The 25,952-nt window shown below is 42.1% G+C and overlaps 2 protein-coding genes and 1 long non-coding RNA gene across 13 annotated transcripts in view; 1 reads left to right on the plus strand and 2 right to left on the minus strand.

Moving 5' to 3' along the window:
• Window positions 1-3,350: 3,350 nt before the first annotated feature.
• Window positions 3,351-15,993, minus strand: LOC112964277 (globoside alpha-1,3-N-acetylgalactosaminyltransferase 1-like). Of its 6 annotated transcripts, XR_003252912.1 has the most exons (8): window positions 12,948-13,243; window positions 12,219-12,334; window positions 11,028-11,090; window positions 10,234-10,284; window positions 10,108-10,143; window positions 7,883-8,017; window positions 4,452-7,426; window positions 3,351-4,337 (listed from the first exon to the last, which is right to left on the minus strand). XR_003252912.1 is itself a non-coding variant. In XM_026062137.1 (7 exons), the coding sequence occupies exons 2-7, from the start codon at window positions 12,278-12,280 to the stop codon at window positions 6,742-6,744; spliced, it is 1,032 nt and encodes a 343-aa protein (XP_025917922.1). In that variant the 5' UTR covers window positions 12,281-12,334; window positions 15,907-15,993; the 3' UTR covers window positions 3,351-6,741. The 6 variants fall into 6 exon arrangements, 5 of the variants coding, with proteins under 5 accessions (XP_025917922.1, XP_025917924.1, XP_025917921.1 ...); XM_026062137.1 differs by lacking the exon at window positions 12,948-13,243 and adding an exon at window positions 15,907-15,993 and having other exon boundaries at window positions 3,351-7,426; XM_026062139.1 differs by having other exon boundaries at window positions 3,351-7,426; window positions 12,219-12,285; window positions 13,108-13,244.
• Window positions 13,344-25,842, plus strand: LOC112964278. Its single transcript, XR_003252913.1, has 2 exons — window positions 13,344-13,507; window positions 25,578-25,842. It is a non-coding gene; the product is annotated as an uncharacterized LOC112964278 (long non-coding RNA).
• CCDC180 (coiled-coil domain containing 180) overlaps window positions 15,986-25,952 on the minus strand; it is a 28,893-nt gene continuing 18,926 nt past the window's right edge. For 4 of the 6 annotated variants that reach the window (XM_026062132.1, XM_026062128.1, XM_026062129.1 and 1 more), the window contains 11 exons: window positions 25,541-25,611; window positions 24,600-24,732; window positions 23,959-24,033; window positions 22,972-23,038; window positions 22,061-22,202; window positions 21,499-21,659; window positions 20,562-20,699; window positions 19,373-19,484; window positions 18,249-18,354; window positions 17,593-17,731; window positions 16,151-17,465 (listed from right to left, as the gene is read on the minus strand). In XM_026062132.1, the coding sequence (XP_025917917.1) occupies window positions 17,274-17,465; window positions 17,593-17,731; window positions 18,249-18,354; window positions 19,373-19,484; window positions 20,562-20,699; window positions 21,499-21,659; window positions 22,061-22,202; window positions 22,972-23,038; window positions 23,959-24,033; window positions 24,600-24,732; window positions 25,541-25,611 (1,336 nt within the window). In that variant the 3' untranslated portion in view covers window positions 16,151-17,273. The other 2 variants (XM_026062130.1, XM_026062131.1) reach the window with 2 other exon arrangements.

Raw genomic sequence — 25,952 nt, forward strand, 5'->3', positions numbered from 1 at the left:
GCTCCGCGCCGCTCCGCTCCTCTCCTCTCCGCTCGGCTCCGCCCGGCCCCGTCGCGTGGAGCGGAGCGGAGCGGCCCCGCGCGCAGGTGGGAGCGCAGCTGCCCCCGGGGGTGCGCACGCGGGCTCCTGCTCCGGGATGCACATCCGCCCCGGCGGTGCGCACCTGCCCCGGGATGCACATCGAGCCGGGGGGTGCACAGCTGCCACCGGGGTTACGCACCTGCCCCGGGGACGCACATTGACCCCGGTGGTGCACAGCTGCCCTGGGGATGCACATCTACCCCCTGGGGTGCACAGCTGCCCCGGAGGTGGACATCGACCCGGGGGTGCACACATGCCCTGGGGGTGCACACCCCTCCCCTAGGAACACACATGCCCTGGGGGTGCACGCCTGCCCCCGTGGGATCACACAAAGGCTCTTACCCCCTTGGATGCACACCTGCATGCCCTTTGGATGCACCTCTCCCCCAGTGGGTGCACACCTGCCCCCAGGGTGCACCTCTCCCCCAGTGGGTGCACACCACCCCCCTTGGGTGCACCTCTCCCCCAGTCGGTGCACACCTGCCCCCGGGGTGTCCGTGGGCACCTCTCCATGTGCACCCCTGTCCCAGGTGCCTTGCAGTCTCCACCCCACACCCAAGGGGGGCCCCATTCGGGTGCACCCTGCAAAGAGGTGGGTGCTGTGGTCGGTGGGGGGGGGCAGCACCCTGCAGCACCGGCAGGACAGCGTGTTCCAGGCCTTGCTGGGGAACGGTGACAGTTCGGAGGGCCCTGGCGGCGCAGCGCTGTTTCGTGAGCTATAAATAGGGGAAGAGCTTCAGGGCAGAGAGAAGCGGGTCATCTGCTAGCAGAGCTCCCCCAGCACGCGGAAGCGAGGCCCTGCCAGCAGGACCCCTCATTAGGCGAGCCCCGCAGCGGGCCGCATCCTGACCGCGAGGCCAGCGCACAAACAACGCCCACCCCCGGCTGCTTCATCTCTGCTCAACCCACCCCTGAAACGGGAGCAGTGAGGAACCCGAGGAGAAAGCTGCTGGAAATCTCCACACTCCATCAATCTGCCGGAGCGGAGCTGCGGAGACGGAGGAGGGCTGAGCAGGGTTGCTGTGGAAACAGCGAGGCTGCGCTTTAAAGGCGAGCAGCCCCGGCGCTCGTAGTTTATATTTATGAGGAGGCTGACATGTGCCATCGCAGAGCGATGGCAGGAGAAGCCGGAGCCGAGAGGAGAGAAGGCTGCGTCACGCCGTGGCTGCAGGCAGGCGTGGGCAGGACGGGAGCCAGGCCGTGCTCTGCTCCAGGACGCGGAGCTGGCCAGCTTCCCCATGCTCCTGGGGATCAGCACAGGGCACCCGCGGGAGAGCCACCGCATCTAAGAGCCCCTTGCCCCAAAAGCCACCAAGCAGCAGAGACCTGCAAGCCCGGGTGTGAGGTGCAGAGTCCATCTGTCTTTCAGGACTGCCCTGAGCATCCCCACTCGCCTCCCAGGGGCTGCAAAGCAGCAAGAGGATGACTCCGGGCTGCTGCTGTATGGCCGGGTTGTCAATATATGTGTCACAAGGCTCTGGGCCAGCAACAGGAAATGCCAGAAGAGGTTTATGAGCTCCTCAAACTGGTCAGCAGGTCTTCCACAGCCTTTAAGGCCAATGCACTGGCAGAAGCATGCTCTCGCAGCAGGAGCGGGAATGCTTGTCACCCATCCCAACCTTGCTATGAACCCCCTCCACGCAAATCCTGGAGCCTCACCCTCTCCCACCTGCCATTTTGCATGGAGAGTTCATGAATCCAGAGGACACAGAGGTGTTGCAGGCACGGACTAGCTGCTGGTGGCAGCCAGGAGCTCTCGCACTGAAGCTACTCCATGCGGGTCGGCTGGTCCTGGGTGGTCAGAGTTAAGGTTTTTCTCCTGCCCAGGACTCGGCTCCATCCCTCTGCAGTATCACACTGCTGCCTAAGGATGGGGTCTGACAGATCTATCGCACTCCTCAACGACTGTGAGCAAGGCAGCTCCAGACTGTTGACTCATCCTCACAACATCCCCCTGCGGTAGGCTCACGACCAGGGGAACTGAAGCAAAGAGAAGAACCAATTTTGCCAGGGTCATGGTGGGAATTAGTGACAAATCACAGTCCATCACATTTCACCGTCTCACTTCTCCGTGGCTTCGTGCCAGCAGAACCAGTAACTCCGTGGATGAGGAACGTAGCCAGGAAAGGAAAAGGTGCTGCGAGTGCTCTCACTGGCACTAGATGTTGCTACAGAGCAACCATATTCTAATTATAGTAACAGTGTCATTGCTGTACAGTGAGAAAAACACGTACTTCAAAAGGTTTATAACTATGTAATTTGCTTCTGGGAAAACTCACTACAGAAACCGGGGGGAAACCCTTTTAAAAAGTCACTTGTACTCACCTGACTTTCTTTAAATTGGCCGAAGGTTCAGCAGTGAGGGGGGTGCTAGGTGGGTAGGCAAGCAGCAGAGATTCCTGGTTTAAAACTGCATTTCTGCTCATATGGCTTGAAACTAGTTTTACTTGAAGCAGTGACATTTGGTGGATCTATGTTTAATCTAAATATAGCCCAAGAAAAGTTAAGTCATTACAGAATTACTCTCACACTCAGATAAGGGAGGGAGTTGGGTAGTCAGACATTTAAAAGTCACTCATCCAATGCAATTTGCTAGCAGTGCTTTTCTAAATTATTTGATTGTGTGGACGGACCTATGTGTGGATCAGAGCTGTAGGACTGGGGGGTTAGTGCGAGTGAAGTGCAACCCATGCTTGCAAATTTCTTCTCTAGCGTCTGCTGTCCCTGGAACTGCCCATCACCTGGAGAGCAGCTGCTGCTCTCTGCACGTTTCACCTCCAGGGATCCCACGGGGACTTGCTGGCGCAGCACTGTGAAGCAGAGCTGGAGGGATTCAAGTGAGAAAATAGTAACCCCAGTGCCTCGAGCTGCCCTTCGAGATTAGAGCAAATCCCCACTGAGAAAGAAATTCACTCTGTGTATCTCATATTCACTAGCGAGTGACCAAGACTAGTCTCTGTACGGACACGTAATAAGAGACAGTTACTTCCTTGAAAAGACACAAACTAAGCAGATAACACAAAAAGCAGAAGAGTCAAAACAGGCATTCTGGCAGGGAGCTCAGAGCTTTCCAGTTCCTTTCTGCCACCGGGCTGCTATGTACAGCTTTTGCTGCATTAAGCTAGCCAGAAGCATTTGTTTTTTGGGCTATTCCCCAAACTGGTTTTGTGCAGGGAATATACAAGCGATGTTCTTACCTCCCTCATCCATGTCTACTCAAAGATCATCTCGTTTCTCTGCCTTCCAACTGCAAATAGCACACAGAGAAGGTATGACCAGGCCGGTCCTTTTGTATTATTACTGTTCATCTAAGTGGTTAGAAATGACATATCTGATAAATGTCAGGCAACGGCACCTGTAGGTGGGTTAAGGGAAACCCAAATAGGAGTAAAAAAGGTGCTAGTCTAGCTTAGTGCAAACAATTCTTGTCCTATTAGTGGGGAGAGCAATAGGATCATGGTCTGTCCCCATGGAGGATCATCTTCAGTGCTGGAAATTTTCTGTTTCTTGCACCCCAGAGCAGTTTTTCCTCTATGGCTGAATGCACCGTGCAAGTCACCAGAGACAAGGAAAGAAAAAGCCTGTCAGATGGGTTCTTAAATTAGACGGACAATGAATGATGAGCCTGTTCCAGTTGAGTGGAAGGGGACGGATAGAACAAAGGGCCCTTGGGAAGGCAACAAGCAACTGAGCTGAAGCTTGGTTAAGGATAAACAGGGCTGTGTCAGAAATACCTTGAAAATGATCAGATCCTCGGGCAGCACAAATCAGCTGATGATTTATTTACATGTGCTGATTCACTTTTCATGCAGTACAAAGTGGCTGCTTCCAAATCTAAATTCCTTGGCAGGATGACATGGAAGAGAGCGTTGTCCCGTGCAGTGAGTGGAGGCAGACCCAGCATGCAAGAGTGCCAGTCTGCTGCTTTGCTACTGTGTGCCTCAGTTTCCACACGGGGCAATGGAGGTTGGTGGGGAATTTGGCGCAGAAGGTAGGTCCTTGTGAAGCTCCCACACTGCTCCCAGATCTCAGGCTGCACGATCCAAATGAGAGAAGAAAAGCTTGCCCTGGTGTTGGGGGAAGGGGATTAGTCAGAGGGAGATGATGACAGAAGTCCTGGCTTTCATTAATTAGAGGAGGACATGAGCTGATTCAGGGAGCATCTCCCACACTGCCCTGGGGAGTGTTTTTCTGCAGTCACATTCTTCTGCTCTCTGGAGACACAGGGACTTTCTAGGTAGTTTCAAATCACAGCCCTGTCAAGCAGAACTGTGTCATGTAACATGCAACAGAAGATCTTCCCCTCAGGAGAAGCTGCAGGCCTGCCAGGAAGACAGCCTGATTTGTGCAGTGCCAAACATATCTATTACCTCGTCCGTCACAGCGCAAATTCTACGTCTTGAATTCAGCCAAAAGGTGACTAGGAAGCAGAGCAGGAGACCAACACCTTTCACAAAAGGTTTCTCAGAACAGGTATCCAGAAACATACACCACCCTCTATCTCGCATCATTTGTGGTGGAAAACTTCCTCTCATGGAGACTTTAGTGGAAGCTATGAATATCTGCAGAGGAACAAGATTTCAGATAATCTAGCATGGCAGAATAAGGTCCAGTGACTGAAAACACAGACCAGTTTAGAGCAGAAGTAGGGCATAAAGGGAATCAACCACTGGATTTGTGGCTTCTATATCACTTGATGTTTTTATTGGCCCTGAATGCTTTTCTAAGCAACCTAGTGCAGCTCAGCCACATGTTGTGAGTTTGATACAGACATCTGGAGATAAAATGATCTGGCTTGTCCCATACAGGAGACCAGGCTAGACAGTATCTTCTGGCTTGTAAAAGAAAAAATTGGCACAATGAGATCCTAGCTTCAGTCATGGTCTTTGGATACAATTGTTTCACAAGTAAGAAATAACTGGTATTAATTCTGGTTTTGGTGGGAACATATCATTTTGGAAATATTTAGATAAGGATCTTTCTTCAGCCTTTTGGCCTAGATGAGGTGCCTGGTTACCAAATATAGACATCTTCACAAGGATTTTAGTTCTGTTTGATATATCAGAGGAGTGCTTTCCTCCAGCACCAGAGCACTAAAAACTTCCTGGAGAAAATATAACCAGATAGATCCTTTGCTGGCTAAAGCATGAAGTAACAGACCCAACTGCCACTAGGGGCTTTCGGTTGCAGGTATTTTGTGTATGTTATCTATATAATGGGTACCCTTACAGCTTTTCTAATCTGCCTTCTGGAAGATGAAGTGCCCACACTGGCACCAGCAAGTGCCATTCTCAGCTGACTTGCACAGGACTGAAATGGCCTGTTAAGAGTCATCTGCAATCAGCAATGGGGCCTTAAAGCTGTGAATGCTTGATACGCTGCCATATAGCAAATTTCTCATGTGAAGAGAAGAGAGAACAGTCAGGCACCTCTTCCCCATTTTCTCTCTTTCTGCCAAATGAATGTTTTGTTGTTTTTTTTTAACCGTTCCCTTAGAAACAGGCAGCTTAGCCCTTTCAGCCCTGCTGCTGCTCTCCGTGCCATACAGCATGGCAGCAGTGCGCGGCTCTGCCATTCCCGGCTGCTCCCTGCGGTCTCTCTCCCTGCTCACGTCAAACGAGCGAGCGTGGCACAGACTCGCACTGCTCTTTGGTTGCATGCCTGGGAGGTAACAGGGAAGATGTTTATGGTAGACATGCTGCAGCAAGGGAGGCAGCACACGAACCTCCGTGCTGTGACCTCAGTTGACAACCAATTACACAGCCGCTGTTGGCAAGCACGAGTGGTTCCCCTGGGTTTGGACCCCTCTGCCTGTTCATCGGGGTGAGCTGTCAGGCTTTAAAGGCTGCACAGCGCACGGTTCAGCTTCTCATCCCACTCACGCAAAGAAGATGGTAACCCCAGCCCACTTCCAGCTCCAGACCAAACCCACAGTCTCACTAGAGCATTTCATTATAAAATGAAATCACCCTGTTTGCTGGAAACACACCAGCTCTTCCTGGCAGTTCCAGCAGCTTCTAGCCAATTTATTTCACAGAGCTTAGAAAAGCTGGAAAGGACTTAACCAATGGGATAAGCACATGGATCTCTCAATACCAGATTTTCTGTGTCAGAAAAGACTAAATGATCCCCGGAGACATGTGAACCAGGGAAAAGGTTCAGTGCACATCTGTGATTGGAATAAACCCAAAGTTGTTCAAATCTGAGTCTGAGCTGTGCCAGTTCTGTTTAAACCTGGGTCTCCAAAACATGGATTGGAGTGTGGAAGATAATAATTGCTGTATGAATTCATACTGATTTGTCCTGTCAGCCCAGTTTCTATGAGACCTCAGCAAAACACTCAGGCAATGGCATCTGCAGCCTTGCTATAAGGACAGCCTTGCATTTGACAATGGACCTTTTGGAGGCCTTTTTGTGTGCTGTAGCCACAAGCAGGGCACTTACAAGGATTAGGAACATAAAAACCTTTCCATTCTCTACTTCACTTTGGACACCGCTTCTGAAATACTTTAAGACACCTGTGCTGCAGAGAAACTATCCACATCTTCCTTTCTCAGTTCATTCACAATGGGAACAAAGATCTACATTGGGCATATTCTTTGGCAGCTAATATTCAGTGGGTTTGATTGCGTGGAGGACTTCTCTGAAAGGATCAGATGGTCAATCTCGTATCTCCTTGTAGTTCTTATCCACTGTGGAAAATCGTATGAGGTGTATTTCAGGGGGCTTGGGCTTCCTGTCATCCCAGAGGTACTCTGGGGAAAGCACCTTGGAGGGTTTGTGGGAGAGGAAGTGCCTGTTCAGATGGCTTTCCTCCTGCCAGGCTGCCATGATCCTATTGGCTTTGTCTGCCAGGACGGTCATGTGGCAAGTCTTGGTGAACTCATAAACTTTCTTCACCAGTCCCCCAAACACAGCTCCTCCATAGTAGAAGTCTCCTTCTTCCTCAGGGATGTAGGCTGCTGAAGAGCTCCTCCTCTCATAAGGGAACTGGCTTCGAGGGACATTGAAATAGCCAGGGTGTATGGCCGCTACCATGTCACCCAAGGTCTCAGCCCCCCAGGGGTTGTGGAACACCATGTCAATGTCCAGGCAGAAGAGGTAGTCCACCTCCTGATGGCTTGTCTCTGCTATGTGCTTGTTTATGTTCTCCATCCTGCGCATGGAGATCTCTTGCCAGCTGGAGTATTTCTTGATGGGGACAATAACAAGACTTCGGCCAGGTTGCAGCTGGACATTGGGGATTGTCTCAGGGTTGTCAGTGAAGATGTAGTAGTTCACCCGATAGCCTTTCATGAAATGCTTCTCTGCTGACTCCAGGAAGCGGCCCACAAACCTTGTATATCTGTGCAGACACAACACGTGAATAGTACAGCAGGGACAAAGGCTTGTGTGATGAATTATGGAGGGTACTTTAACGAATGCAAGGAGACAAGGGATGAAGAGTGTTGCCTAGATATTGCTGCAAGAATGCATACACTACAGATGCAATAGGAAGAGTACAGCAGAGGACAAAGAACAAGTGGCTTATCCCTGCTTTGGCCAATCAGCTACCTATCTACAGCTCCAGCTCCCAAAGCGTAGGCTAGTTCTCCAAAAATATTGTCTGTGCTTTAGGTATCTTGGGTGCTGAGTCTGTTATCATGTAGGCTTATATGATCACAGACATGGTACATGGGCATAAATGTACCATGGAATGGGACAGATTGCAGCTCCGCTGAGGGCAAGAACAGCCAAAATGGTCTTTTCACAGAGGAAGTACATCAACCCAAGAATTATGCCTAATGAGTGGTTCACTCACTTTCCAATGGCAAAGGCTGTCACCCCTATGGTGAGATTCAGAGGCTTGTAGACACGGTCCAGAATTTCAGAGTTGAAGGTACCTTCCCAGATGATGGGGGCCAGCCATGGTGTGAGAGTCAGCACATCCTGACGCCTGAAGGAAATGAAAGGGCATGTTAATGAAATGTAGCTGTTCCCTTTGGTTTCACACCCAGTTATTGCAAAAGAGACACTGTGGAGACAAATAGAAGAAGAGTGCGTGTATCAGTATTAAACTCTTTATAGATGGTATTACATTCAGATCTGTCCCTGCTCTCCTACTTAAGGTCACTGAGCATGGACATTTCTGCTCCTGGGATGAAATTCAGCACTTTTTAAGGAATTAGCAAAAGCTTTAGTCTCCACTAAAATCTCATTTAAATCCATAGGACTTGTCTGCTGAGGAGAGTTTAATGACCACTGAGCTCACAGAATGGGAGCCCATGCATATTTGCTATCAGTGTGATGCAGATTGCTACATATAGACTTAAAATGCAAGTAATAATATGAAAATTACTATAAAAATACCTCATTGCCATTGTGTTATTAAAACACAGCTTGTGGCATGACAGTCTATTTTACCAGTATTTATATATAGCTTTAACACATTCAGATATAATTTAAACTTTTGTATAAGAGCCAACATTCAAATGTATAACAAAGTTATAGAAAATCCTTAATATCTCCTGTGTGGGTAGTGGAAGTATTGAATATACAGGCAGCAGAGTCTGATTATGCCTGATTGCAGCTATGCAATGCTATTTCAAATTTCTTCTGTGTTTTCAGAGTCTCTGGATTTTCCTCCCTTTTTGTTTTTTTTAAAGAAAATATAATTTAGGATGCCTGTTTCACCCTAGCCTGCTCACATTCCCCCCAGACCATGATCTAGAGCACTCAGCTGATGAAATTTGACATGCACGTCACTGGATTGCGCTCAGAGGCTGAGCCCAGGGGAAGCCATCTCCCACCTGACACACTCCCAGGGCAATAACAGCACAAGAACCAAACCAAGGGACCTGTGGGGAGCGTTCTGATGGCTGTTATACTTTCAGCCCACATCTAGTAGTTTCAGTCTGAGTGGATAGGAGAGCAACAATTTCATTTCCTTCTATGGTAAGGCATACAATTAAGATATGAAAATTATAGGAGAAGAAGAATTTGGTTTGTAGAATATATATTAACTGAGCTGTTCTCTTTCTGGGTTAATTATTCCTTTTTTATGGAGAGGGAGAGAGAGAGAAGGAGAAAGAAATCTCTAAGTTTACTCTTCTAAGCAGATTTTTTTTCGTTTGATTTTAAGGGACTGAACTGGGTTTCCCAATGACTCATTTCTATGGTATGCATCCACTCAGTGCATGACAGAAAACTCCCTTCAGAAAATTATGGCTCTAAAAGCTACGTGATTCTTTCCTTATTTACTCCAATATATACTAGCTGATTTCACACATTAATATATTCCAATAAGGAAAAAGAAATAGACCAAGTATGTCCTGTCAAAAAGGGAAATTTGCAGTGTGTTTATTAACGTTATACATAAAAATAGTGGCTGTTGTAGAGGAGCTGCTAGAGGTAAGAGTCAGGTCATAGGAGCTGGCTCACAGGAGACTGCTAACAAACACGAGCTGACAAGGAGCTGTTGCCTGAGTCACTTCTTGGCTGCAGCTGCCTAAAACCTTCCACGGCTGTTTAAACTCACTGGTCTGACTGCTTCTCAGGCAGACTTGTCTGTGTGAATGCCTCTGATTTGTTCCAGGGTAAGATCCAGCAGGTTAGCTGAAATAATTGTGAAGGTCATACAAGGCACCTGCTTGATTTTGCCCTGAAATGGATTCAAAGCTCGCCCACAGCTGGTTACAGATATGATGCAGACCCAGAAGGCATTCCTCATTGCCTTCCAGCTATTATATCTTCTAGCTCAAAAAAAGTCCCTGATGGCAACCATGCAGACAGGCTGAGTATGTGCTAATGTGTTAATTGGGAATTTACAGTAGGTATGTTAGCAAGGATGCAGTGATTAAACTCAATCTTACAGCAGCATAGACAGCTGTAGATATACCCATACAACCAGGCCTTTCATGGAACATGGTACTGTTCAGCATATACCACGCTACTGAAATCAAGAGTTCAACAGAGCACCCAAACTAAAGTCAACAGCTCTAACTTACAGGACTAAGAGCCAAAGGACAAAGAAACAAAGAAACTTACTTTGGAGCCAGTGCTCTTGGCTGTGGATAAAATAATCTGCAAAAAAGAAGAAATATCCACTGAATAATATATGAGGAAGAGCGGAACAGCAGTTTAAAGGTCAGGAAATAGAAGGCCAGCACTTACTGGGGGAAAAGCTGGATCAGCTTCTCTTCTCTATACTGGAGTTTCATGGAGCTGCATGATAGGGTGAAAAAAGAAAGGGTTGTAATGCATTTCTTAAAACAAGGACAGAGTTCAGCTTCAGGATCTGCTGTTGTACTAACAGCTGTCCAAGTTCTCGCTCCAGCTGCCATGCACACTGCTCTGCCTGGCACAGGGAGCAAAGGCATTGCCTGTATGCTGCTTCAAGGACTGCCAGACAAATAACTGTTCTGAAGTAGCACACGGACAAAACAGGGATAGAGAGATGCGAGCAGCTCTCAGAGTCTGTGGGTAAATCAGAGTTTAGGGGTCAGCCTCCAGGGAAGCACATGCTTGTTGGGGCTGCTAGTACTGGTCATGTACGTACCCCATTCCCTGCACTCCTCCCTGCCCAACTGAAAGGCTGAACTACCTGGAACACATCACACTTTAAACAGCATTCAGAGAAATACGCATCTTACTGGACACAATATTTTTCAGTAGCTTGAAATAACCAGAAATTCCTCTGTAAGAGATCGTATTTTCTATTCAAGCTTTTAAAAAGATTAGTATCTATGATAAAGAATGGGAAAAGCTGTCTCTTACCATGTTATGGGTTGTGGTCCAATATGGCACTGAAGTCATTTAGGCCATATACCCTGCTCCTCCAAAGTGTAGCTATAATGTTAAAATGGTTACTCCCAAAGGTCCCTGATAACCTCAGTGAAATATCCTGTAAGATTGTCAGTTGTAACAGTGAACTGTATTATTCATTATATACAAAACAGGATACTTACAAGATTTTGGGGCAAGGAAGGTAATATGGGAGGTAGTGCACTTTCCCGTTCCCAACTGTCATCCTGTAAGTGATAGGAAAGAAATATTTTAAGACAGGCAGCGCTGAAAGGTATCTTCCTAGGATTTTCCAAGACCTCCCCAGAATCTGGCATAGATTTTGAGAAGTAACTCTAACTGTTTCTCTACTTTACTGATTCATGTGGGACATAGTGTATTCACTTTTTAAAATAATATACTGCTGCTAAGGCATAAACGGGAAGGTCAAAATAAAAGGTCTCCAACAGCATCCAGCTTGAAACATAAGGACTAAGTACTACTATTTACATCAAATGGTCTGTAAAATGTAGGTCCACGTTTTCTAAATGTGTACACAAATGTAGACACATAAGGCAACGCTCAAAAAGGGTAAATGTACAATAGACACTGGTATAACATACTGATACTTCTCATCACTTCAAATGCCATATATATGTCCTTTTATTTCATTTGCATACCAGACAAATAGGCTGCATAGACTTTTTTCCTCCCTTCAATTTTGATCACAATCTGCATGGATTTTTACATATAATCACTTGGTTACTGATGAAATGCAATCACCTACCATGTGGGATAACAGCAAATGACAGCATCAGAAATACAGTATAATTAGCAATGATATAATAATAATTAACAGCAATACCTGATCTCAGATTCTTTCAAACAATGTGTGAGCAGTGACTAGCTGTTTTCCCAGGAGAATTTGCAAGGTATGCTCTGTAGTCAGTACTCTCAAAGCTACAAACGTCCTCAATGTTTGAAAGCTAGAAACTTTCCCTAGTTACCTTGGAACAAGTTCGGACTGTTTGAAGAAACAGATAGTCATCTCTTTAAGGCCTGAGCTGAAGCGTGACTGTACTCGAACAATTGTTAGAGAGTCAGATATGGAGTTAGCAACCTAATTTAGACACAATTGGTCTTTTTTTTCTTTTCTTTTTTTTTTAACCTCTCATCTCTCTCTCCTTTTAGAAGCTTCTTCCTCTCTTACTGCTACCTTATCTATTATTCTAATTACTTTCTTAAAAGGTCTAACAGGGACTTCTCACAAAGTGCACTGCCTATATTATTCTAGCATTACAACTTTTACTACAGTATTAGATGTAGCCAGAAAGCTCATGCTATAAATATGACCAAGCCTGCCAGCAAAAGCTTACCAGATAAACACGGTAACGATAAACAGACAGACAAGAGATCCCACTGCTTTCCTGGAAATCATGTCTTCTAGAGTGAAAGAAGAAAAGGCAACTTCTCACTACCGGCAGCTTTCAATCTACAATGAACAAAAAAAGCAAAGGAAACTAGCTATAAATATCTCACCATGAGAAATGGATTATTTTATCATGGGAGCTTGCAGTGCTCCAAGCAGTTTCATTCCACTCACTTTTTAATTCCATTTTTCTGAAATCAGGAACCCGGAAGGAACTAAACTCTAAGGGCCCAGCTGCTTATTTAGTCACTTACGTTGGTTGTATAAAACACTTGACAGATCTGCGTGTTTCACAGATATCTAATCACAGTTGTAGGAGGGCTGGGAACTTTTCTGATTTAATTCTAGTTTCTGTGAATGCCATTTATTCATCTAAAGCATATGCCCTTTTGCAGTTTAATAAATTCACCTGACCCAATCATACCAGATGCTAGATGGAGCGAACACAGTTACCGTTCTAGCTAATAAACACCAACTTCCACCAAACAGTAATTGCCAGAGACAGGTCCCACCAAATGTGCTTATAGGAGCAAGGCAAACTGCACTCTGATACAAGCGAGGTAACGTTAGACGAGAATAATAATACATATTAGGCAACAATATTTCTCTAAGTCAGAAAAATGACTCCCCTGGCAACAGCCTGAAAAATCAACTTCCCCCAAATCAGCTCTCTTACCTTAAAAGCTTAAAAGCTTTTCTGTTCACAGGAAAGTAAAGGATCCCACAGCGTGGACCATGGGCCACATGTGACACGCACAAAGCCTTTGCATACGGCCTCCGAGGGGACTTGTTACAAGTACATTAATTATTATTTTACAGGCTACATTCATTATTACCTCTACAGATTACAGAGCTACCGTACTGCCGGTTAAGTCTTTTTTTATGGGCGATTTCTCTTCCCCCTCTTTGTCAGCCTCCGCATCCACATGAAGTGCCCTTCTGCAGAGCTTTCCAGACCTCTGCTGTAGACATTAGCACAGTCATCAGTTACAGGAAACCACTTTCTAGCACGTGACTGGGGCCCAGAAAAAGAAGGAGAAAAAAAAAAAAAACCCAACAGGGTTGGTTGTCAGACTCCTATTTACAGTCAGCAGCGCTGATAGAGGTAGGAACTGGTACGAGCACTACAGGGTGCTTCACTTGCGGGAGGCTGGATCGCGCAGCAAACAGTGTTTGGGTTTCACCTGCCTGAAACGCTTGAGAAGATATTGGAGATCTCTTCTGTCCTGGCCCACGGTAAGACGCAAAACAGTGCTGATGGATCTGAAAAGTCATTGGTGATTTTTCCATTTTAATTTCTTGGTTTATAAGACAGGCAGCAGAAAGTCCTTTAAGTTGCTTTATTATTTCTTATGTGGTGCTTCTCATTAGCCTGCCAAGCGATCTAATCAGCTTTCACCAAGAAACAGCACAAAATCCCACTTAAAAAAAAAGAAAAAAAAAAAAAAAAAGCAGGGGGCAGGGGGGAAATCAAGGCGTTCCACTGTTTAAAATCTTCACAGATTCATGCTGACCTGAAAATGCTGCAGATCCACAAATATAAAAGGATTTGCAACCAGCCTTTCCCCTGTGACTGTTCTATGCTTTGACCAGCCTCAGCTTATTCCTGTGCTGACTCTGTTATGAGAGCTGCTACACTGAAGTCAGAATTTTCCAGTGCAGGGTATCTGACCCTGTGCCTGATGCCTTTCATAAACATCCTCTCACATCTTCCTTTGAAGCATAAATAAAAATGAGAAACGGTACCACTCCTCAGACGGTCTCCTGGGAAGTCTCATTTCCTGCCCCCAGCCATCCCCATGCACTCAGCACCGTGGCCTAAAGAGACTGATAGTGTGGAGGTGGGGTGATGGGAAAGGACAGAGAATAAGGAACAGATAGAAGAAAGGGGAGCAAAAATTATCCTCAACCCGAATGGCTAAATTAACAAATAAGAAAAAGATATGGGCATTCTGATTAATTCAGTGCTGTTTCAGCTATTTTTATAGGCATTGTGTAACTTCATAATATGTATTTATGCAGTAAACGTCTAATCCCTCAGGTAAAGTAATACATATATTTTAAAATACTACATCATTAGGAGCACAGCTGATGCATTGCCCCTTCCCATCGCTTCCACTGTTGCAAATCCACAGGAACACTGGAGTCAGCCGAGTTCAGAATGTCTCCTGCATCTGAAAACACCTCATTAACATTTACCATTTTAGTGTTCATGATGAATGCAAACAAAAATGAAATAGATGTGGTTGCAGCTAATGACAGAATCTCCTAAAAAATAAAAAAAGGGGCTAAAACATTTTTTTTTTAATATATATAATCACTCAGGTTCCTCAAAGTTGTTCAGAGAGTTGTTTAAAAGATATATAGTTGAAAGCAGCTGTATTATTAGTAAATGAACTTGCACACCCTTTCAGAACAAAGTATTACATTATCTCCACATCCTGCCTGAGAAAGCATTCTGGATTGCAGATAAATATCTGGTTTGTAGACCATTTCATGGAAAAATTTTCTTTGCAGATCAAGTATTTCTAAAACTGCATTTCAGATTTCTAAAACAGAGGTAGTAAGCTGAGAGTACAGCATTGTTCAGAAGGTGAAGACAGAGACGATATCCATGGGAAGGACTTCATCTGTGCTGGAGAAAGTTTCCTTGCTCAACTCCATCATTAAACAGGCTGCTTTTAACTATTATAACCTGAAGCCATGCCATGACACAGACACTTTCAACCTTGGCAGAGCTTTAAACATGAATTTTAGTCCAGATGCACTGCTGAGCTTCTAGCTCTTCAGTTTCTCACATTACAACTAGCACCGCAATGAGTTAACTTTACTCTGGCCGAGATCCAGCTAGGAAGCACTGCACAGAGTCTACATTTCGTTTACAGCACATTCACCAGAGTTTTCATATCAAGAGGCAAAAAAATCTCCTTTTACCATTGAGCTTGTTCAGTGCAACAGGAAAAAAAATATGTTGGACTAAATCTGTAAAACATCACTGTCGTACTACAAACATGTCTGTTTACACCAACAATGAATTTGGTCATCAGCGTACATCCCAGAAATGCTGTTGCATGACTACTGTAAAAAGTAGCTGGAAGGGCATACGCTTTTGACCTGTCTAGGCTAATATTCTTCAGGAATAAAAAAAAGAGTAAATAAAAAACAAGAGAGAAAGAGAAAACACAGAAAGCTTGAATAAAGCTAATAATGTGATTTGAGGTTCTGGAAGTAAGCTCTAGTGTGGGAAATCGTGGCATTTTCAAACTGGATGAAAGAATAAAGGCACACCAAGGAATTTTCAAGGAATTTAAGAATGACGCAAATGACTTGTTTTAACAAAAATATTAATGTTCTCAGAAAGATGCTTGGGATAATCCTAATTACTTAGTAGTTTATTGCAGTGCCATAGAAATTTTGCCAGTCAGAATAACCATACTGAATCCGACCACGGGTTCAACCCATGTATACCTTGTCTCTGACAACCAGTACTATATGAAAAATTCAGCAATACACAATACAGATTATCCTGCCTACAATGGGAATTTCCTCTTAACATTAATAAATTGGTGATCATGAGAAAGAAGTTTAATTATTCTCAGAATTTGCCAAGACATGTCCACAGACTATTTACTTACATTCCTCAATTACTCCAGCAATTATACAATAGGATCATTTTTTCTTTGTTAGAAGTACACTTATTTGTAGATCAGACAGACATTAGCAAGATTTGACTGATCTTATGTATACAGCTGCTTTATCTTCTGAATGGATTGTTTCCACCAGTCTTCCCAGCGCTGAGTTGTCATCAGCTGAGCTGTACTTTCTTCCTTGATCTGGGCAAACTGCTGCTCAAGTTTACATTTGTATTTCTGTACAAACAACCAAAAAAAAAAAAAAGGGTGGTGGGGGGGGAAGGGTAGTAGTGAAGTATAGTTTTATTTTGCCTAAATCCAGGTCCTGGTACACTGTGTCAGATGATTGTATGCAGGCCACTTACTTTCTGCCTTTCACAGTAGAACTATATGAGTAATGAACTATTTATCGCCTTTCCTCTGTGTGCCTTTTAAAGGCTTCTGAAACAAATTATCATTAATATTTAAATTCTGCTAAAAATTTAAGATCTTCATCTCACTTCCAATAGCTCATAAGATTAAAGAGCTACCTTCCCTAGAGAAGGGAGAGGAAGGCGTGTATCTTGAATATACACAGAAAGAACTCTAATCTCCCTAGGGCTTCCTAAGCTAGTGGTATGAACTGAACTATTACAAAGCTGCTAAAAGCTATTGCCCCTGAACAGAAATTTGTGGACTATCGTAAAAGCCTCAAGGCCACATTATTAAAGAGTCCATGCTCCAAAAAGTAAAACACCCTACTTTTACATTAAGTAATGCAAAAATGCAGTGTATATTCAGGAAAATATTTTTATGACATATTTACTATATCACACAATGCTGACAAACACTATTCTATCTTCAGTTCAAAACTGTACTGTAAACTAGGTGCATAAGTACAACAACTAGATACATAAAACTCATGCAAATGTATAGCTTTGATAGCATTTGCCATTGTTAGCAGTATATGTTACATTTCCTACTCAAAATATTTTTTAAAATGAATTCAGTTCACTGGGATTACGATTACTTCCAGGACAGATGCAGAAAGACCAATCATTTATTCCCATATGATTTAACAAAAGAATGCTATCCTAATTGCTGAACACTACTGTTTGGCGAGCTATAGTCGCTGCAAGTCAGAGTCATAGAGTAGTCTGGAATGCAATCTGGAATTCTTCTAGCAGGCTTAGTGAACAAAGAGTGATCACTTCTATGGTGGAAATAATGATCTGAGATAGTTCAAAATTAAAGGTAGGCGTGAAAAGTCTTACAGTCCTTCACCTTTTACGAAAAATTAGCCTTTGTGATCTAAGGATACAGCTGTAGGTTTTATAAAAAAAGGTGAGAGAAAGCAAGCTGTATTGAAATGACATTGTGGAAATATGGTATCAGCAGCTACTTTTTAAACTGTGGTGCTTCTGAAAGGCATTAAGTATCCAGTTTCTGATCCATGCCTTCGTCCATGCTTCTCTGCTGAAACAATTTCTTGTTGCAATGTACCTGAATGGGAGGGCTCCCCGAGAAACCAACTCTGTCCACTTCTGACAACACCACAAAGAAATGGAAATGAGAGAGGATTTCTACCACAGTGAATATGGCTTTAAGATCTGAAAACACTGTGTACACTCAACTTATACACATCTATATTTTCTCTATAAAAACCACCACCACCCACCCCTTACAAGTGGTCCTTCCCCACAGACCAACCTCATATACTGCATCTCTTGCTTCTACTACTGCTACGTGGCCCAGTGTCGTCTTAGCTGTTGTCACAGAGGCAGTTTCCCTGCAAAGAATATAGTCTGAATTGTCTCTAAGAGTAGTCGTTGGTATTCCTGGCCAAGACCTTCAAAACAAAACAAAACAAACAAAACAAAAAAGAGATTGGAATAGAAGACAGCAGATCACACTGGTTTATGCTGATTGTACTTAGAGTGCAAAAGATTAAACAGATTTTTAAGTCTCCTTTTTTAGAACTACTACCCTTGATTTAAAATCTCAGGAACTCTGCATAGTAAATAGAATCCATATCTTCCGAGTGAAAACATGCAGTATTTTCATTAGATTTTAAAGTGTTGGGAGTGATAAATAGTGGTAAGCGAAGTGGTATGGCAATAAAAAAAAATTATTGCATTACGATAGAATACACAATTCACTTTTATTTATTTCAATCCATTGCTGTTCTTTCTTTAAAATCATTATCTACCCAAACAGCCCTGTAACTAGTCAAACGACATCACTAATGATAAGTGTACTATTTAACAATTTCAACGAGTGGAGCAGAAAACTATAAGAATAGTGTCTAAGATCAGTTTGGAGCACAAAAATTACATAGGACAGTGTTCAGTATCTTCAAATGTTACCTGCTCCCACGTTCAATCAACTGTTCAACTTCACAGGTTTCTGGAGAAAGCCCAGCTTGTTTACGACGGATTAGGGTGGATATCTTCTCTCTTGGCATTTCAATTTCTGGGATACAGTAGAAGATAGACTTAGCAGCAGCAGAACAATGGCAGTCATGCCATTGTTTTGAAGAAACTATACTATATGCAGCTTGATGCTTTTCACTTTTAAGAAATAGCTTTGCATGCATGATCATGCTTGAGCAGAGGGGTTGGACCAGATGGACTCCAGAGGTCCCTTCCAACTTCAAACATTCTGTGATCATGCAAATCTTTCCATTTAAAGTACTACAGCATACAAAGTCTCCCTTTCCTATTTGCACTTATAAAAGCACATCTTTCTCCAGCTAGCTTTAAAGTTGGGTTAATTGAATTTTGCTCCACCATGTGATAGGACTGAGATATTAAAATAGCTACAGTAGCAAGTTCTTTCCTAATTCACATAGTAGGAAGCACGACAGAAGCCAAGTTCCCAGATGCTTTGGGATAGTAGGAATTTAACAAGCAATTCTCAGCAGGTGGCTCCAATGCGAGCAGACATTGATTTATATGATACATGGCAAGATTTTGACCTGTCCTCAGAGTAGCTTAGAATATGAAAGACACAAACCACCACTGCTCCCTGGCACCTGGCTGTGCCTTCTCTGCTGTATCTCCACTAATTAAGAATAAAACTAGGCTTGCAGGGTCAGTTTGGGAAGAGGAGACTGTTCCTTTACATTGTTCTTAAGAACTTGATCAGAAACCAGAAACTCTTTTTCTTCAATACTATAAGCAAACACAATAACATTCACACAAATATGTCGGTACTTTTTATGAAACTTAAATTGCATAGAACTGTAATTGAAACCTTTGAAAAATGATCATTTAAAAAAAAATCAACTCAGTAAGCGATATCATTAAATCTTGCCAATTATTCAGTAGTAAGCATATGACTAAGAAAAACAATTAGCATAGATGCTTATGGTAGAAATTACAAAAAGAAAAAATCAGAATAATCTGAGAATTTCCCTTTTTAGGGAGAGTCTGCTGGTATCTTTGAGAAAGAAGTTGAGGCCTGAGCAAGCAATCTCATCTTAACTTACTTGCTAGTTCTACATCATCAATAGTGATACTTTCATCTAATTCCAGAAGCAGCTTTTCAGTGAAGGCAGCTAGCGCAGAAACAAAGTTCTGAGCACACTCAGCAGCACAGGCCTGTTCGGAAATTGGATACAGGAAAAAGGAATTAATTCCTTTGATAGTTTACCTTCTCTCCTTTTAGATTACCTCCGAAAGAACTACACAGCTCTCCAACTTTGACTTTTTGCAGCAGCTACAGATTAACACATATAATGGTTTAAGTGGCAAATAAAAGGTTCTAAAAGTGCCCCTTGGCAATGTTCTCAACACTACTAGATTAAAGTATAAAAAGCTACAGCAGTTCTGTGTATAGTTGCCCAGAAATTGTATATTTGGGTTAAGCACCTAAACCTGACAGAGGCAGCTATCTGTAAATATTTATTTCTGCCCAAAGCAAAGGCCATTTGGAAATTCAGATACTTTGGGTGGAAGTGCTTTGGGCAGGTTTTATTCTACAAAAGGGTATGTGGGTGTGTGGGGGTGTGTAGAGCTAAGAGGAGAAAGAGACATTACTTAGGTATTAAAAATAAATAAATAAATAAATAAATAAATTCTGCACATGGTATAGAATTTCGAGCAAGTGGCCTGGGAGAAGTAAACAGAAGGATGGATGTGTTGGGTAACTGACCTTTAATAACCCTAGAGGACGGAGCAGGAAAAGAGTTTGATTCCTGAATCTCTCCTGGAAAATTCTGCTTCTTCCAGTTCTTAATATTATGTAGAGAAATGCCAGTTACTTGCACTAACAAGATGCTCACAGAAAAAAACCCTCCCAGGTATCTGTCTTCTGCAATTAAAATAACTAACCAGAGGATGTCACTATTCCTCCAAATTTGGTCTCATGTTCAATAATTATACTATTAAGAGACAACATCTCTCTTCTTCAGTACGCTCTATGAACATTACAAAAGATTAGTTAGGTCCACAATAAATCTGCGAACTTGTACATGTACATATGCATTTATGCATATACTGATCTAATACGGGTAACATATAACTCATAGTTAAAGATACTGTGTGAACAGGATTTCCTAAAACTGACAACATTTTCCATTTTACTTTTGATGGGGAGGAGAAACGCATCTGAGATCTACTCTCCTTTCCAAATACAATAACTAACAAGTTCATATTAAGCAATGGCTTTATAGTTACCTGCATCATCTGTGTATTGAGATGAATAGCATCAGCTTGGTCTTTTTGCCTTTTTATTTCCTTTTGGCACAAAGCTTCCAGCTGAAGTAAGTTGTTTGGATGTCCCAGAGAAGGACGTAATTGATTTGTGTGCACAGCCTTTAAGAAAACACATAAGTAAGAAGTACTTTCTGTAAGGAATGTGCAATTGAATCATAATGAGAAAAAAGTAAAAACAAGCATTGTATATACAAGTATTCAGAAAGAACTCTGTGTATTCCTTGGTGGACTAGAGATAAACCTTGCAGTGCAATATATACTAAATTGCATAAGTACCCATTGAAGAACAGGGCCTCTGATCTTACCTTGGTTTTTGTTTTGAAATCATCACAAGTAATAATCTCTCTTACCAAACGGTAAACAAGATATTTATTATATTTATATTTTTCCCTGAATTTAACTTACTACTCAGAGGGACAAAATCTAAAAACTGTACCCTGTAATGTTTTCTGCACAATCTATTTTATGACTCTGTTATCAGAGCTGATAAGATATAATACTTTTTAAAAGGTAGTAAAGCTATAATAATGTTTCATTTCCTGTATGTAATAGAACCTACAAGGGAGTGCACCTATATAGTATGTGCTGTGTAGCCATACCACAAACAATGTTACAGCCCTTAAAGTCTACAGCCTAAGTAAAAAAAATGACAGACAAGAGTTGTACAAGATAACAGAGAGGAAGCCCAGTGCTAGAAGCAGTGAGAGCGCAGCCTGGAGCTACTAGAAATACAAAGCTTCCAGCAGAACTGCAGAGACTAACTGCAAACACAAATCTGTGGCTAGCTCAGCTGTGAGTGATTAAGCAAACAGTGAGACTAATAAAATGAAAATTTAAAATACCGATGCATTTAGGATACCTTATACTGGAAGCATTCCAGCAGGTCCATAATACATACCTTTATACTCTCCCAGTCTTCCAGCTGTTTATTGAAGAGGTGCCGAATCCGATCGGTGGAACAGCTGAGCTTCTGCTCGTGCTCTTTTAAAAGACTATCTACTGCCAACTGTGAGACATAAGGGAGTTCCTCTTCAAACAACTTCAACTGATCCCGAAATTCTTTTTGGAAAAGGCAGAGATGTTCATGTGACAGAGGTACTCATTGTAAGGAAACAAAACTCAGTCCAGCTCAATGTACACTGTAATGATCAAATGAGCTGAAGTTTTCTCTCACAAAGATTCTGGCCCTACCATTTCTTTTCCTATGTCTAATGCTTGGAGAAACATGCAAGTATTAAAAGACGTGACACTGTACAGGCTTTCAGTTTAGTCAAGGGTCCTTCTGCCATGCTCTTTGTAGCTGATAATATACAAGTTAGAGGTTCTTGGCCAAATTTCCCATAAAAATCAACAGTTTTGCCACTGAGCGTGACAGATTAAGAAAGCTACATAATCCTTATCATTGCAATTTTCAGTAATGTATACACAGGAAATTAAAAGACCTAGCTCTAGGAATTTACCTATTAGACAGGAATTATAGTAACCATCTGTCTGACTTTGGTATGACAATAGTTTCTGTCTGAGCCGTTCAGCACAATGTTCAAATGTCTCTGGCAGATCTTCAGGAATCGTGATTTGATGCTTATCTTTTCGGTAGAACTCCTTTGGAAGGTAAAGATAAAACAGAAAAGGGTTCATAACACATTCAAACAAGTCACATCTAGGCATATAACAGTAGCAGGGATGCTTAAGGCTGTCAACCACTCTCTTATTTAAGACCACTCTTGTCTTCCTCACCCTGTGCCCTATTAGCAGCTTTAATCTTAGTGCCTGTTTGCTCTTTGAATGAGTACAGGTTTTTGAGATTTCAGAATTGGTAGTTAAGCTGCACTGCAAAGATACTATCAGTCCTCTTCCCATTGTATTGCTTTTAGCTTCGGTGATACATATTCAAATATTAGTTATTAAGATTATACTGTAATCTAGCAAGTCCTAATATGTAACAGCTTGATTATAGATGCTTACAGCAACACTTCAGTACATCTATGAATATTTGGAAAGTCTGTTGAAAGGTAGGCACATGTCACTCCTCCATGCTGTCTCAGCCTGACATTTTCTTTTGATGCCATTAGAATGAATAATATTGGAACTGTCTTGGCTTTGCAGCCTTTCTACTATACAACTAAGTATGGATGTCTACACTTGTCCACGTACATTATGTTGCCTGAGACTCTAAAATGCTTATTTAATACTTAAAGAACCCTGTGATTAAAAATACACTGTGTCAAATATTATTGAAAAATTAAATGGACATGAAGAAAGGAAAATTTTAGAAGGCCATCCAAACGTTGTAACAGAAGCTAATTAGTTAGCTGCCCCAGGAGTAGATCTATGACAACAAAAGCCACTGAAGAACTTTGAGTTTTCTTACCTCAGCAAGACAGAGCAAGCTGTCATTACCCGCCCAGAGAATACTGTTAATAATCCCCTTAAAAGCACTGAAAACAAGCAAAAGGAAAGAAACAATCACACTGTAAAAAGATCATACTGGCAATATTTACTGTTTTTCAAACACTTTGTTCAAGTTTATTTTAATACATATTTTCCAGAATCTGCAAACAAATGTCCAGAGTGTATAAGAACCTTCATCTCCCCTAGCACAGATTTCTCTTCAGAGGAAGCAGACTCTGAGCTATTGTAAAATGTTTACTAGAGAACGCTTTCAGGCCATTGGGGGCAAAAAGACAATCTTGGCCAAGTTCCTGTGCTGAAAATTCACATTAAGAGCTTACCCTGCATTTTAGATAAACCAAAAATACTTCAAGGTGTGTCTAGTTGCTTATTGGAAATACTTTGAAACACAACATTGAACCAAATTCCGAAGTATTTAAACTTCTTAGGCATTCATCATAATGGATTTGCATGGCACCTATGAAATACCTGAATTCTGTACATTATAACTGTACACATCAAGCAAGAGTAAGTAAATGTTCTCAGAGAAGAAAACAGAACCATTTAAAAATCATTTCCTAAACAGTCTGCTCCTACTTGAGCCATATACATGTAATATTGTGCACACAAATACAAGTACAAAATTTATTAAACTTTTAATAGATGAAAATAATTAAGACTATTTTACATTTTCCAGCCCATTTTTAGTAAATGTACAAAACTGTAGCTATATCCACTGCAGATATTGAACAGAATAAAAAGGATGAAATTTTATTTTAAATATGCTGCAAAATGAGCTAGTCTGCAAATACTTTAACGATAAGTGTCAAGATTAAACGCGTCAAAAATTTAATAGTGATCTATGTAGTTCACTATTATGAATAACTAAATAGATAAATAAATAGATAGATAAATAGTTATTTCTGTAACTGATGAATTTTTGTTTCAGTAAATATACAAGGCTTACTCAGATTCTGCAGGCTTCTCTCCAAATATATAGAATCTCCTGTCATTGCGACCTGGTCTGCTGTATTTCCGTATGCTAAGGAGGCAAAACAAATTTGAAACTATTCACAAATCTTTTGCCTCCCTGGCCAGTTATTTGAGCTAGTCAGTCATATGATGGACATGAAATTGAAGAAAAATTGATAAAAATGTAACTCTAAAACAGATATTACATGAAAATAATTTTTTGATAGAAATTTTTCTAAGGATTCTCTCTTCAATGGCTCTTTAAGACTTTTCTGCTGTTTTCACTATTACAGTAACACATTTCATCTACCTATGAGCCAAGCTGAAGACATTTTGTTTAGACATCAGGCCTGAAAATTAAGCTGTACTGGCTTAAAGTGGGGTTAGTCTACATTTCAACACTTTCACAATACAAAACAACATCAGATAAAAGAGAAAAATGTTTTTTATGACAAAATCTGAATAAAATGCAGAGCCAATCACAGACGTAAACAGGGAAGAGATCCCAAACGATAAGGACAGACAGAAAATAGGCTAATACGAAAGAGCAATGAGAATTTTTCAAAGAGCAGGCAGAGCTGAGAAATTTCTGCATAGGAATAAAGTTAAGTGGAATTTCTCTTTCATGGGTCTTACCTTCTTGTTGATATTTTTTGATTAAAAGATGATGACTTTCTGCTGCTCAGAGCTGAGTAATTGTAAGCAGAGTTCTGGGGACCTTCACCAGGCATATTTAAGCAAGAATTCTTCTTCGATGTGGGAAGAATTGCTTTATGTTTAATAAGGGAAGAGGAAGAACACTGAAAAAATGCCAACTAAAGTCTTTTTACTACATTTAAATAGCTTGTGTTCTCATTTCTATAATGCTTCCTCACAGCATCAAGGGGGACAACTGTAGGAGCAATAATTTCTGGCAGACAGAGCTGGAGGAATCCAGCAGTGGCAACAGGGATAAAGGCTGTGAACTGGGGCATGAAGAGTAGGACTGTGATAGAAAACACATGGTACGCGGGAGGGGTTTAAAACAAGATTAAGGCAGGGAATTAGAAAGAGAATGAGTGGGCCACATTCATAGTCTTGGATATGAGGGAGCTTTAGAATGGGGAGGAGAGAGAGGATATTTTCGGAAGTGGCTGGGGATTCAGACTCTGTAAGGGAGATGAGGAAATGGGAACACCAGGTGGGGAGCAGTTGGGGATACCACTGCATCCCACCTTTGGGTCAATGATAAAACACTGCTAGAAATGCCTCCGAAAGCCGCATACTTTCATGACTTCTCTTCCCATTCTTTCCCCCACAAACCCTTTTTCCTTTTGTTATCACAAATACAGGTGCACCTCATTCTAAAATTATTACTTCAGTCTGCAGCTTTCATTGGTTAAGAGTCAGAGATCATCTTGATCATCACAAAACAAAGATTATCGAGAAAAAAGTTAGGATGAACAACCCCCTTGGAGCTAGCATGTAAGCTACAAGCAGTAGAAGACACTGGCCTGGGGCAAGCTGGACTTGCTCAGTGACATACTAACAGTTGCAATTTAGATGAATATAACATATTGAAAGAACTGCTGACACACCTGGTCCTAATGCATTTGAACAACCATTTCTCTCCAGATTCGAGACTGAAGATTTTCTGGATGGCTGAATTCTGAAACAAAAGTGGCTTCTGAATACCTTGCTACAAGTTCTCTATCCCTACAATGTGCTAAGTGAAGCTCAATTTCTGTGATAATGTTCAACTGATAGGATTACATTTACAATTGACTGTGTAAAAGTATGTACTTTTACGGGCGTAATTAATGACGTAATTAATGGCTTAACTGGAACTTAGGTGTTTCTACAAGCACAATTGTGCAGTAAAATATTTATTTGCAAGTTACACACTTGTCTTACTGTTTATTATGTGCTTTGTATGTTCATTCACATACATTTAGCACTATGTAGCATGTAATCACCTTTTAACTAAAATAATACTCTAGAAGACAAAAA

This window comes from Apteryx rowi, unplaced genomic scaffold (genome assembly GCF_003343035.1).
Source record: "Apteryx rowi isolate R43461 unplaced genomic scaffold, aptRow1 scaffold_19, whole genome shotgun sequence".
NCBI lineage: Eukaryota > Metazoa > Chordata > Aves > Apterygiformes > Apterygidae > Apteryx > Apteryx rowi.